The 12,526-nt window shown below is 38.9% G+C and overlaps 1 protein-coding gene across 1 annotated transcript in view; it reads right to left on the bottom strand.

The window, feature by feature from the left end:
• Window positions 1-12,526, bottom strand: part of Nphs2 (NPHS2 stomatin family member, podocin) — a gene marked incomplete at its 5' end in the record, with an annotated part of 20,040 nt that extends 7,514 nt beyond the window's left edge. The window contains 5 exons of the mRNA XM_010630300.3: window positions 89-292; window positions 4,920-5,002; window positions 6,744-6,816; window positions 8,572-8,675; window positions 12,433-12,526. Coding sequence (XP_010628602.1) covers window positions 89-292; window positions 4,920-5,002; window positions 6,744-6,816; window positions 8,572-8,675; window positions 12,433-12,526 — 558 coding nt within the window. The remainder of the gene's footprint in view (window positions 1-88; window positions 293-4,919; window positions 5,003-6,743; window positions 6,817-8,571; window positions 8,676-12,432) is intronic.

A 12,526-nucleotide genomic window follows, 5' to 3' on the forward strand; every position in this document is an offset into this window, starting at 1 on the left:
ACTGCAGTCATCTGAACAAAATTATAGACATTCGGCACATTCCATTAAAAAAAAAAAAGATTCAACATTATTAGCCTTATCCAATTACCTTTACATCTTGGGCAATGGTTTTCCTCTCTAGAAGAATTTCTGTAAGAGATCGATGTGCTAAGAGACGCTTCATGGTGGTTTGTACAAGACATTGGACAGCTTTGGACACATGAGCGATACTGCTTAGGAGAAGAGAGGCATTTTCCATTCGGTAGTAGCAGATGGCATCTATCTCCATTATAAGCATATCTTTGGTCACAACCTAAGCAGAAAAAAAATTGAGATGGCAGGCTTGATTTTGGGGCTGTTATGTGGAGCTAAAGGAACTAAAGGTCTGCAAAGTGAATTTTCTCAGCAAGGAGAAAAAAAGTGCTTAGGCTATCCTGTATTCAAAATACACATGTATTTGAAATATTATGGAGTTTTTATTACATCCACTAAAGAACTCATGATTACAGGAACTGTTCTTATTTTAAATCTTTTTGTAAAAATATCAAGAATAAATTCTGCATGAAAACATTCCATTGATTTTATATTAGATCTTTCTAAACTGATGCACACAAATCTGGTAAAAAGGCATGTTGTAGGAAATAAGCACTCTCATATATGCTTCTTAGAGTGCACACTAGAGGGTAATTTGGATTCACTGCAGAATTTTACCAGAACTTCAGGGAAGAACCAACATTAATACTCCTCAACTTCCTCCATGAAATAGAAAGGGAAGGAGCGCTGCCAAACTCCTTTCTTGAAGATAGCATTACCCTGATGCCAAACCCAGACAAGGAGTCAACGAGAAAAGAAAACTATAGGCCAATTTGCTCAAGGAACACAGATGCCAAATTCTCAATGAGATACTTGTAAACAGACTGCAACAAATCATTAAAAAGATTATATATCGTGACAAAGTTGGCTTTGTCCCAGGGATGCAGAATGATTTAACATAAATTCATAAATGTAATATGTCACATAAGCAGAAGCAAGGGGAAAAAATCACATTATCATCTCAATAGAGGCAGAAAACATCTTTAACAAAATCCAACATTCATGATTTTTTAAAAAATCCTGATGGCAATAGGAACAGAAGACTCTTACCTCAAACCAATAAAAGCCATTTATGACAAAGTCACTGGCAACATCATACTAAATTGGGGAAAATGAAGGCATTCCCTCTAAAGTCAAGAACAAGATGAAGATGTTCATTCTTACCACTCCTATACAAATTTGTACTTGAAACTTTAGCTAAAGCAATCCAGTAAGAAAAAAGATATAAAGGGATATGAATAGGAATGGAAGAAATCAAACTATCCTTATTTGCAGATAATATGATCCTTTGAATATAATACCCCAGAAAATTCCACCAGAAGACTACTAAAACTAATAAATTCAGCAAAGTGGTAGTATACAAAACACAAAACTCAATAATGTACTTGCACACCAACATTAAACCCACCTTCAAAGAAATCAAGAAAATAATCCCATTCTTGAGTTTCAAAAACATTTAATACCTAGGAATTAACCTAACCAAGGAAGTAAAAGACCTTTATTAACAAAAACTATAGAACTTTGAGAAAAGAGATTGATAAGGATGTTAGGAAATAGACATCTCTTGATCTTGGTTAGGCAGAATCAATATTGTTAAAATGGCCATATTAGCAAAAATGATATAGATTTTATGACATTCTGAATAAAATACCAACGGAATTATCCACAGAATTAGAAAAAGCACTCCTAAAATGTATACAGAAGTGGAAGAAATTCATAATATCCAAGGTAATCCTGAGTACAAAGAGCAAAGCAGAAAGCATTACAATCCTGGACCTCAAGTTATATTGCAGAGCTACAGTAATAAACGCAGCATGGTACTGGCATAGAAAACGGACATGTTGATCAATGGAATAGAGTAGAGGTTGCAGAAACAATCCCAGGTCCCTTCAGCCATTTGATTTTTGACAAAGGAGACAAAAACATAGGCTAAAGAAAAGATGACCCTCTTTAACAAATTTTAAAATGTGTGGGAAAGCTGGTTATCCATGTGCCAGTGAATTAACCTAAACCTGTATCTCTCACCCTATACTAATACCAAATCAAAATTGATCAAAGCTCTAGATATTAAAACAGAAATACTAAGTCTGCTGGAAGATAAAATAGGTGAAACTATTAAAGACACAGACATGTATTATTGAATGTAATTATTATGCATCACAAACATAAAAAAGAAAATATATGTGCTCAATTTTCCTTTTAACACATTTACCATAGTGTTATATGTTAAGAATTTAGCAGTAAGAGTTATTATTTGCAGTATTTCTCATTGGAATAAAACTCTGGAAGCAATTTACATCAATAATAGGGAGTTGGTTGAATAAATGGTGATACAGCCACACAATAAAATGCTTTATGTTCATTTAAAGAGCTAGAAGACAGCTAATATATGAAAAGATGATCACAATATATTGCCAAGTAATGAGGCATGTTTCCAATTGGTATACACAATTTTAAACACACACACACACACACACACACACACACACACGCCTGTCTGTAAATAAATCACATACCTAGAAAAGCCTAAAAGAATAGATCCCAAAATATCAAAAGCTATCTATGATAGTAGAATTAGGGGTAAGTATATTTTCCAAATTTTTTAACAGTGCATTTTAATTACACAGAATAATTGTGATGTTTTCATATGTGCATATAACATAATTTGATCACTACCAATGTTTTTATTGTGCCACATGTGTTGGCACACATCTGTAATTCTAGCACTTGGGAGGCTGGGGCAGGAAGATCACTGTGAGTTCACAGCCACCCTGGGGGAAAAAAGTGAGTTTTTTTCACAAAGTGAGTTCAAGGCCAGCTTGAACTACATAGCAAGGCCGTTTCTCTAAGAAAACTCAACATCAATTAATTAATTTAAAATACACATAAGATTTACTATCTTAACCATTATAAGTGTACAGTTCTGTGGTGTTAAATACATTTATAAGGTGTACAGCCATTACTTTTTTCATCTTTTAAGTGAAACTTTATATCCACTAAACAGTAATTCTCCATTTCTCCCTTCCTGTCACCTTTGGCAACCACCATTATACTGTTGACTGTCTCTATGATTTTTATTACTCTAAGTACCTTATAAAAGTAGAACCACACAGTCTTTGTCTCGTGATTACTTTCTCACTTAACATAATATCCTTGAGCTTCATCCATGGGCAGCGTGTCAGAAGGCTGTATGCCTACTGTTACGTTCAATGACATTTTGCTCATCTGTCTGCTCAGTCACTTGCGTTGCTTCCAGGCTTTAGCTCTTATGAATAACGCTGCTGTGAACTTCAGTGCATAAATAGCTCTTAAAGATCGGGGCTAAATTTTATTCCTCGTGTTCAATTTTATTATCTAAAAATAAACATTTTTAAAAACATAATTTCTATTTACAAAAAGAATGAGAAAGAACCTCAGACTGAAAGTGGAAGGGAATTGAGGAAAAGTTTATAAATCCGAATCACAGAGAAAAATTTGGATATTATATCTTCTTTTTACTTTTTAGTTATGCTAAACTGCAGTATGACATAAAGTGTATCAACTTTGGTATACATTTTAGGATTAATCTTTTAAGTGTAGAGTTTAGCTGTACAGCCAAACTCCAGAACGCTTTTTGACTTGCAAAGTTGACATCATTAAATAGTAATTGTTTCTCCCTCTCCATAATCCCTGGCAACTACCATTCTACTTTCTGTCCCTACGAATCTGACAGCTCTTACCCACCTCCCCTCTTGGCTTTGTCCCCATAAAACACCTTTGAGAAGCTGGATAAGCAGGCAACCCACTTCCCAGTCCCCCTTCTGTCTCTCTTAGAAGCTTGCTTTCTCTCGATAAACTTTTCCTACCCTTAAAAATTTTTTAACAACTCTAGGTACTTTTGTATAAGTAGACTCATGTACTACTTGCTTATTTTTTGTGACTGGCTTATTTCACTTAGGTTTCTTTTGGTTCATCTATGTTGTAGGATGTGTCAGAATTTCCTTCCTTTTAAAGGCTGAATAATAGGGGCTGGGGATTTAGCTCAGTGGTCCCACCACTTGCCTTGAAGCACAAGGTTCTGAGTTCAATACCCAGTACCAGAAAAAAAAAAGGTGAATAGTCTATTGTAGATTCTATATCACATTTACTTATTTATTCAGCACTCATTGACTACTTGGGTTGCTCCTACTTTATGGCTATTATTAACAATGCTGTTATGAACATAGGTGTACAAATATTTCTTCAAGATACTGCTTTTAATTCTTTGATATAAATAAAAATTGCTAGATTGCATATTAATACTATTTTTAATTTTTTGAGAAGCTTCATTCTGTAATCTGTGCCAACTTATGTTCCTAACACTGTACATGTTTCAATTTATCTATATCCTCTTAAATACTTGTTATTTTCTTTGTTTTTATAGTGCCCTCTTAATGGATGTAAAGTAGTGCTTCGTTGTGGTTTAGATTTGCATTTTCCTTATGATTGGGGATGTTGAGCTTATTTTCATATGCTTGTGGTCACTTGAACACATTCATCTTCTTTGCACGTCTTTGGAGAAATGTCATTGTGAATCAATATGGGCCAGGGTTCTCTAGAGAAATGGAGGGGTGGAGGAAGGGAGAGAGAAGGGGAGAAGGAAGAGAATGTTCTTCATGTATCTTCAAGTTAAACTCTTCCAAGATAATGATTTGCAAATATTTTCTCCAGTCGCACAGGTTGTCTTTCATCCTATTGATTGTGTCCTTTGGTACATACAAGTTAACTCTAATGGAGTCCGTATTTCCTACTTTTGAGCGTAGTCATTTGCCCAGGGCTGGAACTGGTAGCTCAACCATGGCAAATGTAGAGAGAAAGCCAAAGCTTACCTCATGAAAGGGTATCTCCAAGGTCTGGAGACGAAGGTCAACCTTGTAGTAAGTATCCAGGCAGGGCAAAAAGAAGAACAGACCTAGAACAGTGGGTAGGGGGAGTAATAGGTGAATAGCAGACATGGACACTGTTTGGAATTCACGTTCTCAGGGTCCAATTGCCCATTATATCGCTTCCCTTAGCCTCCAGTAACATCTCTCCTCTGCCCTTACAGTGATTTTGGGGGCATTTTTCTTTTGGGGGGGTTATAGCTTAGGTTACCATATAATCTGTTATTTAAATGAGGGTAAAAAGGGAGCACTCTTAAAATATACTCCAGGACTGTCTGGGGATTTAGCTCAGTGGCACTGCACCTACCTTGCAAGTACAAGGACCTGAGTTCAATCCCTTGTACCAAAAAAAACCCACAAAAAAACAAAATTTACTACAGGACAAGAAGCATAAAAAGAAAGTACTCTCACCAAACGGGGCTTTATAGTCACTTTAGTCAGGGTGCTGACCCTTCCAGATCTCAGTCACATGTCTGTCTCTACCTTGAACGGATTTCCCCATGTAGACATCATATGTGTCTTTGCTATCCTCAGCATCTGACTTAGGGCCTTGTAGACGCTCTGTAACATAGCTGTTAATCTGTGAATGTATCCGTGTGTCAAGCTTCAGAGCCGGCAAGCTCCACGCATTATTTCTTAAAATGTGAGCTCCAGAGGTGATCAGAACAGCAATATCATGATACCAGCCTTCTGGTTGGCCAGTTAGTCCTCACCTACTCAATACTATATACAGAGTCATCATACGCTAAGCATCTGTAGATGGATTTATGAGAACGTAATGTCTCTTGGGATGCGGTAGTCTCCCTCAAGAGGCATAGCTTTGTTGGAACGAGCTGCATCTCACAGAACCGAGGATCTATCCAGGAGCAGCCCAGCTACTATCCCTCTGGGCCCCCAACAGAAAGGGCTCCAGAACACCAGGGGCACAGCAAAATTGTCCATGTCTTTGAACTTCAGAGTGTAGTTCTACATTTGTATGAACCCATCTCTTGGGTTTTGAATCTTCAAAGTCTGATTTGTGACTCGTACGTTGGTCTCTGTTCTCTACTTGTTTCTGTAGGCCTTGCTGAGAACTCAGACCCTCTCCAATATATGCACAATAGAACTTTGCTCTTTCTCATACTTTCCTGGCTGCCTTCTATCTCCAAACCCCAATTACTAAACTTTTCAGACCAATCATACCTCTATCTATGCTCCATAATCAGCCTATGTCCCTGAACATCATTTTCACTAGGTTTCAAGGACTCTGAGATCAAAGACTAGGTCCTACTCATCCACTTGTGTGTCCCTCTTAGTTAGCATAGTCTCCAGAACACAGGAAATATTCAGTATATGTCTGTTAAATTCCACCAGTTTATTACTTGGATACTGAACTTTGCCTGCCTTTCGTGATTTGATCTGGCCCCTCATTTCTGAACTAGCTCAGTTTTTCTCTGAGAATTCACAGAATACTGGTCATACACATGCTGTACTCAAATCAGCCACAGCCGTGGGTTCCAAGCTGACTTACTACTCCAATTAGTCTGGCCCTGGTGTGGGGGTCTGAACTCTTCCTTTCTCTTGGCTACCTGTGCTGTGGTAGTAACGCGCTCTCAAGAATTTCTTTAAAACTTGCATTATAACTGACAGATTGGAAATGCAAATATCATAAATCAAGTTACTTCCTATAATCTAAGGTCCATGTTATAAAGCTACACAGATTGAAGAAATTGGTAAGTTTGGTGGCAGGGATAGTTGGTTTTTGTTTTTGTAAAGAGAGGTGCTTCTTACCAGGACCTTTGGCTCTTCCAGGAAGCAGATGTCCCAGTCGGAACGTAATCACTCTCTCATACTCTTGTATAACCTGAAGGGAAATGTAAAACTTTCAGATTACTCCGAGAAAGAAAAAGAAAATCTTCGAAAGCCCTTGGTACAGGGGCTGGGGATTTAGCTCAGTGGTTCCCCTTCCTGCCTCACAAGCGCAAGATCCCGAGTTTGATCCCTGGTAAAAAAAAGAAAAAGGAAAAAGACCTTGGTATGAAAGTGATATCAGAAACTTTTTCTTTTGAGAACTAAGAACAAATTCCTATTGATATTTAATGTTGTAAAATTTATAAAATTTATATTTTAGTATAGAATTTCAGAAATCAATTGATGAACATACTACTGGCTATGTTAATTTTTGAGCCTAGGAAGAGAATTTTGATTGAAGACTCACTACTATCTAAACAATAATATTTTTTACTGTGTCCAATATTCCTTAAGTCAGATCTTTTAATCTTTCAGTGACTTCAGTATTATCAGCTTACATATTATTTACTGGCTATTTAACTGAAAGATGGAGTATATTTCAGTACCACTTGTGATATTTTGTTTAAAATTACAGTTTCTTCAAAGTCTACTTCAACATGATCCAATGATTTTTTTAATTTGTCAGTTCTTATGGATCTTGAAAAACTGAATGTGCCCTGAAAATAGACAGAGATATTTTTAAGCAGCAAAAGGAAATTCTCTGAGTAGTCTCTTAGAAGAATGAGAAAGTTACTCCATATTTAAAAAAAAAATAAACTTCACTTTCTGGGCCAGTATTAAAATCTGAGTTCTATTTCTTATCATTAACTTAGTTGACCTGTTTTTCATATATACACCCCACAAAGCTGAATGCTTCGATGGTATACAATCTTTTTTTTCTAGTGCCTAAAGGAATTCTGACATGTAGTAAATAGTCCATAAATATTTACTGAATGAATAAAGGAGTAATTTGTGAGTCTAAGAAAGTCAGTTTTCTCCCTATCCCCTCTCCATTTAAAAAACTCCACTGACTAATAACTAGCCAAATACATATGTTCCTCAAGTTATGACAACAGGATAAGTCCATTGTAACTTGAAAATATATTTAATATATCTAATCTACTGAAAATCATAGCTTAGCAATACAGTACTGATTTTTGCTAATTGTACTGCACGGTACAGTAGTGTAGTTTTATGTTCTGTTATACATTATACAGTCACACATGTAAGAGTTATGCAAATAAAAGCAAAGTCATCAAGTTGGGGTTTCCTTTGACCCTTTCTTTGTTCTGAATATTATAATGTACATACAATATACATTTCCTTCATTTAATGACCAATTCATTTAATGGAGGAATGTCTGTACTGCATACATGTACTAATACAAAAATTATATATATATAGTAAGTGCTAGAAGGAAGTGAAAGCAGAGTGACCCAGGAGAACAAGGAAGGAATGAAGGAGGAAGCAAGAAAGGCTTCACAGTTATTTTTTGGCCAAGTCTGTTTTTGGTACCAGGTATTGAACTCAGGACCTTGATCTTCCGAGGCAGGTGTGGTGCCACCGAGCTAAATCTCCAGACCTTGGGCTACATAGTGAGCTCCCAGGCAGGCTCAACTACATAATGAGACCCTGTCTCAAAAAAAAAAAAAAATCTCTAAATCCCCAGGCCTATCCAAGCCAAGCCTCTGATGAGAAAGAGCTGACCTGGAGGGTGAGTGGCCACCAGAGCATTGCATATGTTATGACAACTGGATGCCAAACACAGTGTCCTGATGTGGTCAGTGAAGCATCAGGAAATTTCCTATTGCTCCTCATGGAAACTCACCTTTATGCAGAACCAGATGGAAAAAGGGAAAGTCACAATGACGAAGAGCAAGGAGGCAAGGACAAGAAGCCACTCACAGGCTCCTAAACCTGAGGACTTGGCACCTAAAAGGAAAAATGAAGAATTATACTGGAACCTCACCATCTTAACTGACTAGTACTTTTCAGACCTTGGCATTTGGGACAGAGCAGCTTGGAGACATTGCTAGAAATATTAGAATGAGCCAGACATCAGAGTAGTGAGAGCTCACAGGGCCAGGGTATTGTCTGTGTGAAGGGCCGTGTGAGCCTTCAGGGGGTGGTGCAGGATCCTGCATAGGGAGTGGGAATACTAGACCAGAACACCAGTGGGTTCCAATTCCGGCCCCATTATTTCATGTCCATAGCTGACCTTCACAGGGAACAGTCTCTTCAAACCTGTCTCCTCGTTTCTATAATAGGCATGTTAACTATCTCAGTAACTAGCTCATGAGATATATCTTGTATCTCTAAAGTAGACGTGATATATCCACATAAAAATGTGGAACTGTGCTTTATATGTATCAGGTTTTACTATCTAAAGTGTCCAGAAACTTATTTTTCATGAAACAACATTTTTATTCACCAGCTGCCCTACCGTTTGAAACCTCACTATTAGAGTTTCTTCTTTGGGTTAAGGAGTTGATCTACCAGTCTTTGAAAATCATTTATGTGACATAATGATAGACTATTAGTATCTATAAAAAAAAGTGATAAAGAACTGGATGCAGAACATTAAGGATGTTTGGGTGATAAATGAAATGGCATCAAGGACAGCCATCCTCAGGAATACAAGCTCTTGGGGACTTATCATTTTACATTAGTCCCCAGGCCCTAGAACAGTGCCCAGCAGAGTGTGGGTGTTCAATAAATGTTAAATTGTAAGGATAATGGAGATTTCAAGAATTTTAATCTCTAGATACTAGAACACTGGCCAAAGGATACTATTTATCAGTATATAAAATCTCATAGAGCATTAAAAGATATCTAAAATGTAGGAATTGGTAAAAAGACTTTTTTTTTTTTTGGTACCAGGGATTGAACTTGGGTCCTTGCGCTTACAAGGCAGGCCAAAAAGACTATTTTTAAAGAATGAGACAAAAAGGACCTAATTGGGAGGCCTGAAAACTTGATTTCCAAAGCCAAATATGGTAGCATGCACCTGTAGTCCCAGATGAGGCAGGCAGATCCCTTGAACCTGTTTGGGGCCAGCCTGGGCAGTGTATTGAGAGTATGTCTGGGGAACCCACAACTTCACACAGGTGAAGCAAGCACTCTGCCACTGAGCTATATCCTCAGCCCTTTAAAAGAGTTGTTTTGACACAGGATCTCAATAAACAGCTAACTTACAAAGGCTGGCCTCAAATCTGCAATCCTGGTACCTCAGCCACCCAAGCAGCTCAGACTACAGTCATGCACCACCACTCCTGGTAAAATATTTTGGTTTTAAAATTTGAATTACTTGTCTGGAGAGATCATCACCAAGTTGATGTGCAGATCATTTGAGGACAGATATGATATACAAACTATACCAGCATAAAAAAAAACTAAACAAGCATAATAGGAGCAGTTCCCAAAGGCTATTTCACACAACAGTAATCCCACTGGATGCTCCACAGGGAAAAATTCCTCAGGCAGAGGAGCTTAGAAAATACTGGGCAGTGTTTCCCAGCCCTGCATTCCAATGCTCATGAGCATAGGAGGCTGTAAGAATCCCTGCAGTAAAAGCATGCTTAGCTGTTTTCAAAGCCTTTGACCAGGTTTGTTTTCTTCAAAGAGCACTCCTATACATTCTATGGAACTTATTTTTCATGGAACCTACTTTGAGAAATATTGTTTTATTAACACCATTGTTAATTTTATGTTATTATTCAATGACAATGACTAATAGTATTATTGCTATTTTAATTAGTTTATAAATGCAATTATTAATGCATTACATTTTATAAATGAATAAAGGCCTTGAAAATTCCTTTATACAGAATTAGGGATGTAAATAGAAAACTAATTTCTGCACTCAAACCTAGCTCAAAGGTATTATTGTCTTAGGATGAGTTGCTTGAATATCCAATTTGTTTGATTAAGCAAATAGTGAAGTATTAAATGTGAAAGCAAGAAGAGCCTTTAGACAGAGCCTCAGAACCTCAGCGTCTTGGTGATGCTCCTTGCGGTTCTCCCAAGTCTTAAGTAGCTTGCCTTGTGGACTGTGCTGCTAGATAAAGGGAAGAGAATGGTGTGCCGTTGGGAGCCAGGTACCTCCCAGGCAAGGGCTTGGCGAGGGCTGCCTCATCCTCAGTGGGACTTCTCACCCACTGCTCGGGGCTCCTGCTCTATCCACTTTGCAGCTGGAGAGATGAAGCCCACAAAGGTGAAGCTACTTGCCCAGGACCACAGATAGTTGGCAGCAGTGCTGGGACCATGACCAGAAACCAGGCGCAACACCATGTGAGTGGGTCCTTCCTTCTGATAGCTTTATTCTGGAATTCTGGCCTTTCCACTTCCCAACGATAGATCTTGGGCAATGTACTTAATATCTCAGAGGATGTTTCCTGATCTGTGATATGGGTGTGTTAGGAACTAAATAACCCAGTAAAACACCCAGTGTGTACTTGGTGTATAGACAAGGGCTCCATAAATGGAGTCTCCCTTCCTTGCCTACCCCACTGCCACACAGCAGCTACAAGCCCTCTAACTTAATCATGACTTTAGTATGAAACCTAACAACACTTAAAGGAGTAGGGGTTTATCAATTAGGCAAAACAGAACTAATGTGATCTATTTAAACTACATCTCAGCTGCCAGAATATTCCTTAAATTGTAGCTTTCAATAATCCAACATATATAACAGTACTGTTAACCAGGAAATGCCAAGATTTCATCGTCTGCAGAAGGCAATATGACATGCCATTCCCTCTTTCTTTTAAACACCCACCATTCTACTTCTCCCCCCACCAACACCTCCAGGGATGAACTCAGGACCTTGTGCTTGCAAGGCAAGGTGCCCCTGAGCTCAATCCTCCGCCCCACGGCTCTACTTCTTAAGGTGAAATGAGGTTTGCTTTTTTCTCTCAGTAATGACAAAAAGGACAAGACAAACTTGTTCCTAAGAATTGCTTCACCTAAGAAAGGGACACCTTTCTCTGAATTCCCTCCTTTGATCTGATGTCCCTCTGTTTAAGCTTGCAAGAATCGAGCCTGTCCTTTGCTCCAGGCTTTGTGCAAAGTGCTCTGGGACGTTCATCTCATTTTAGTCCCATTCTAGCCGCTGAGGCAGGGATGGTGGTAATTTGATCCCCGGGGAAGTCTTTCTATGATCACAGGCTAGCAGACATTAAGCTGGACTTTAAAATCGGGTCAGGCTCTTCTCTATCTGATTCTGCTCTCTCTGCTTTTTAGAAAGAATGATCATCTCAAAGAAGGTTTAAATGCTTTTAGATAAGACTGAAGGATGGGGAAGAGGAAGAATAAACCACACAGTGGCCCAGAGACACCAGACCACGGGTGTGTTTACTTCTATTAGGTGTCCGTGTGCCCCACAAAAACCAACTTCTGGTTCTTGGCACGTTCATCGGTCCCCAACCAGCACCGCACTCCCTCCTTCCCTGGCTGTCCTCTGAGACCAGAGGAATTTAGTTGTGGTGGCTATTTGTATTTCTTCTGATGCACTTTGGTCTCCACTGCTTGGCAGTGTCTGGATTGCTAATTCACGCTTTCATTTCCCGGGAACCAGAGCCTCCAGCGGTCTGCCCTAGTTTCCTTTCAGCGGGGCAATGCCTTCCCACTTCCTTTGGGTACCGCCTGGAAAGGCGACTTCTCCTGCAGGTGCCAGACCCGCCCTCCTTACCTTCCTCTGGACGCTCACTCTCCAGCAGCGCCACCACCTCGGTGCCCTCCTCCCCAGAGCCCCGGACCTCATCCACGTCCACCACGGTGGCGGC

This window comes from Fukomys damarensis, unplaced genomic scaffold (assembly GCF_012274545.1).
Source record: "Fukomys damarensis isolate Sample0158 unplaced genomic scaffold, DMR_v1.0_HiC HiC_scaffold_11, whole genome shotgun sequence".
Lineage (NCBI taxonomy): Eukaryota > Metazoa > Chordata > Mammalia > Rodentia > Bathyergidae > Fukomys > Fukomys damarensis.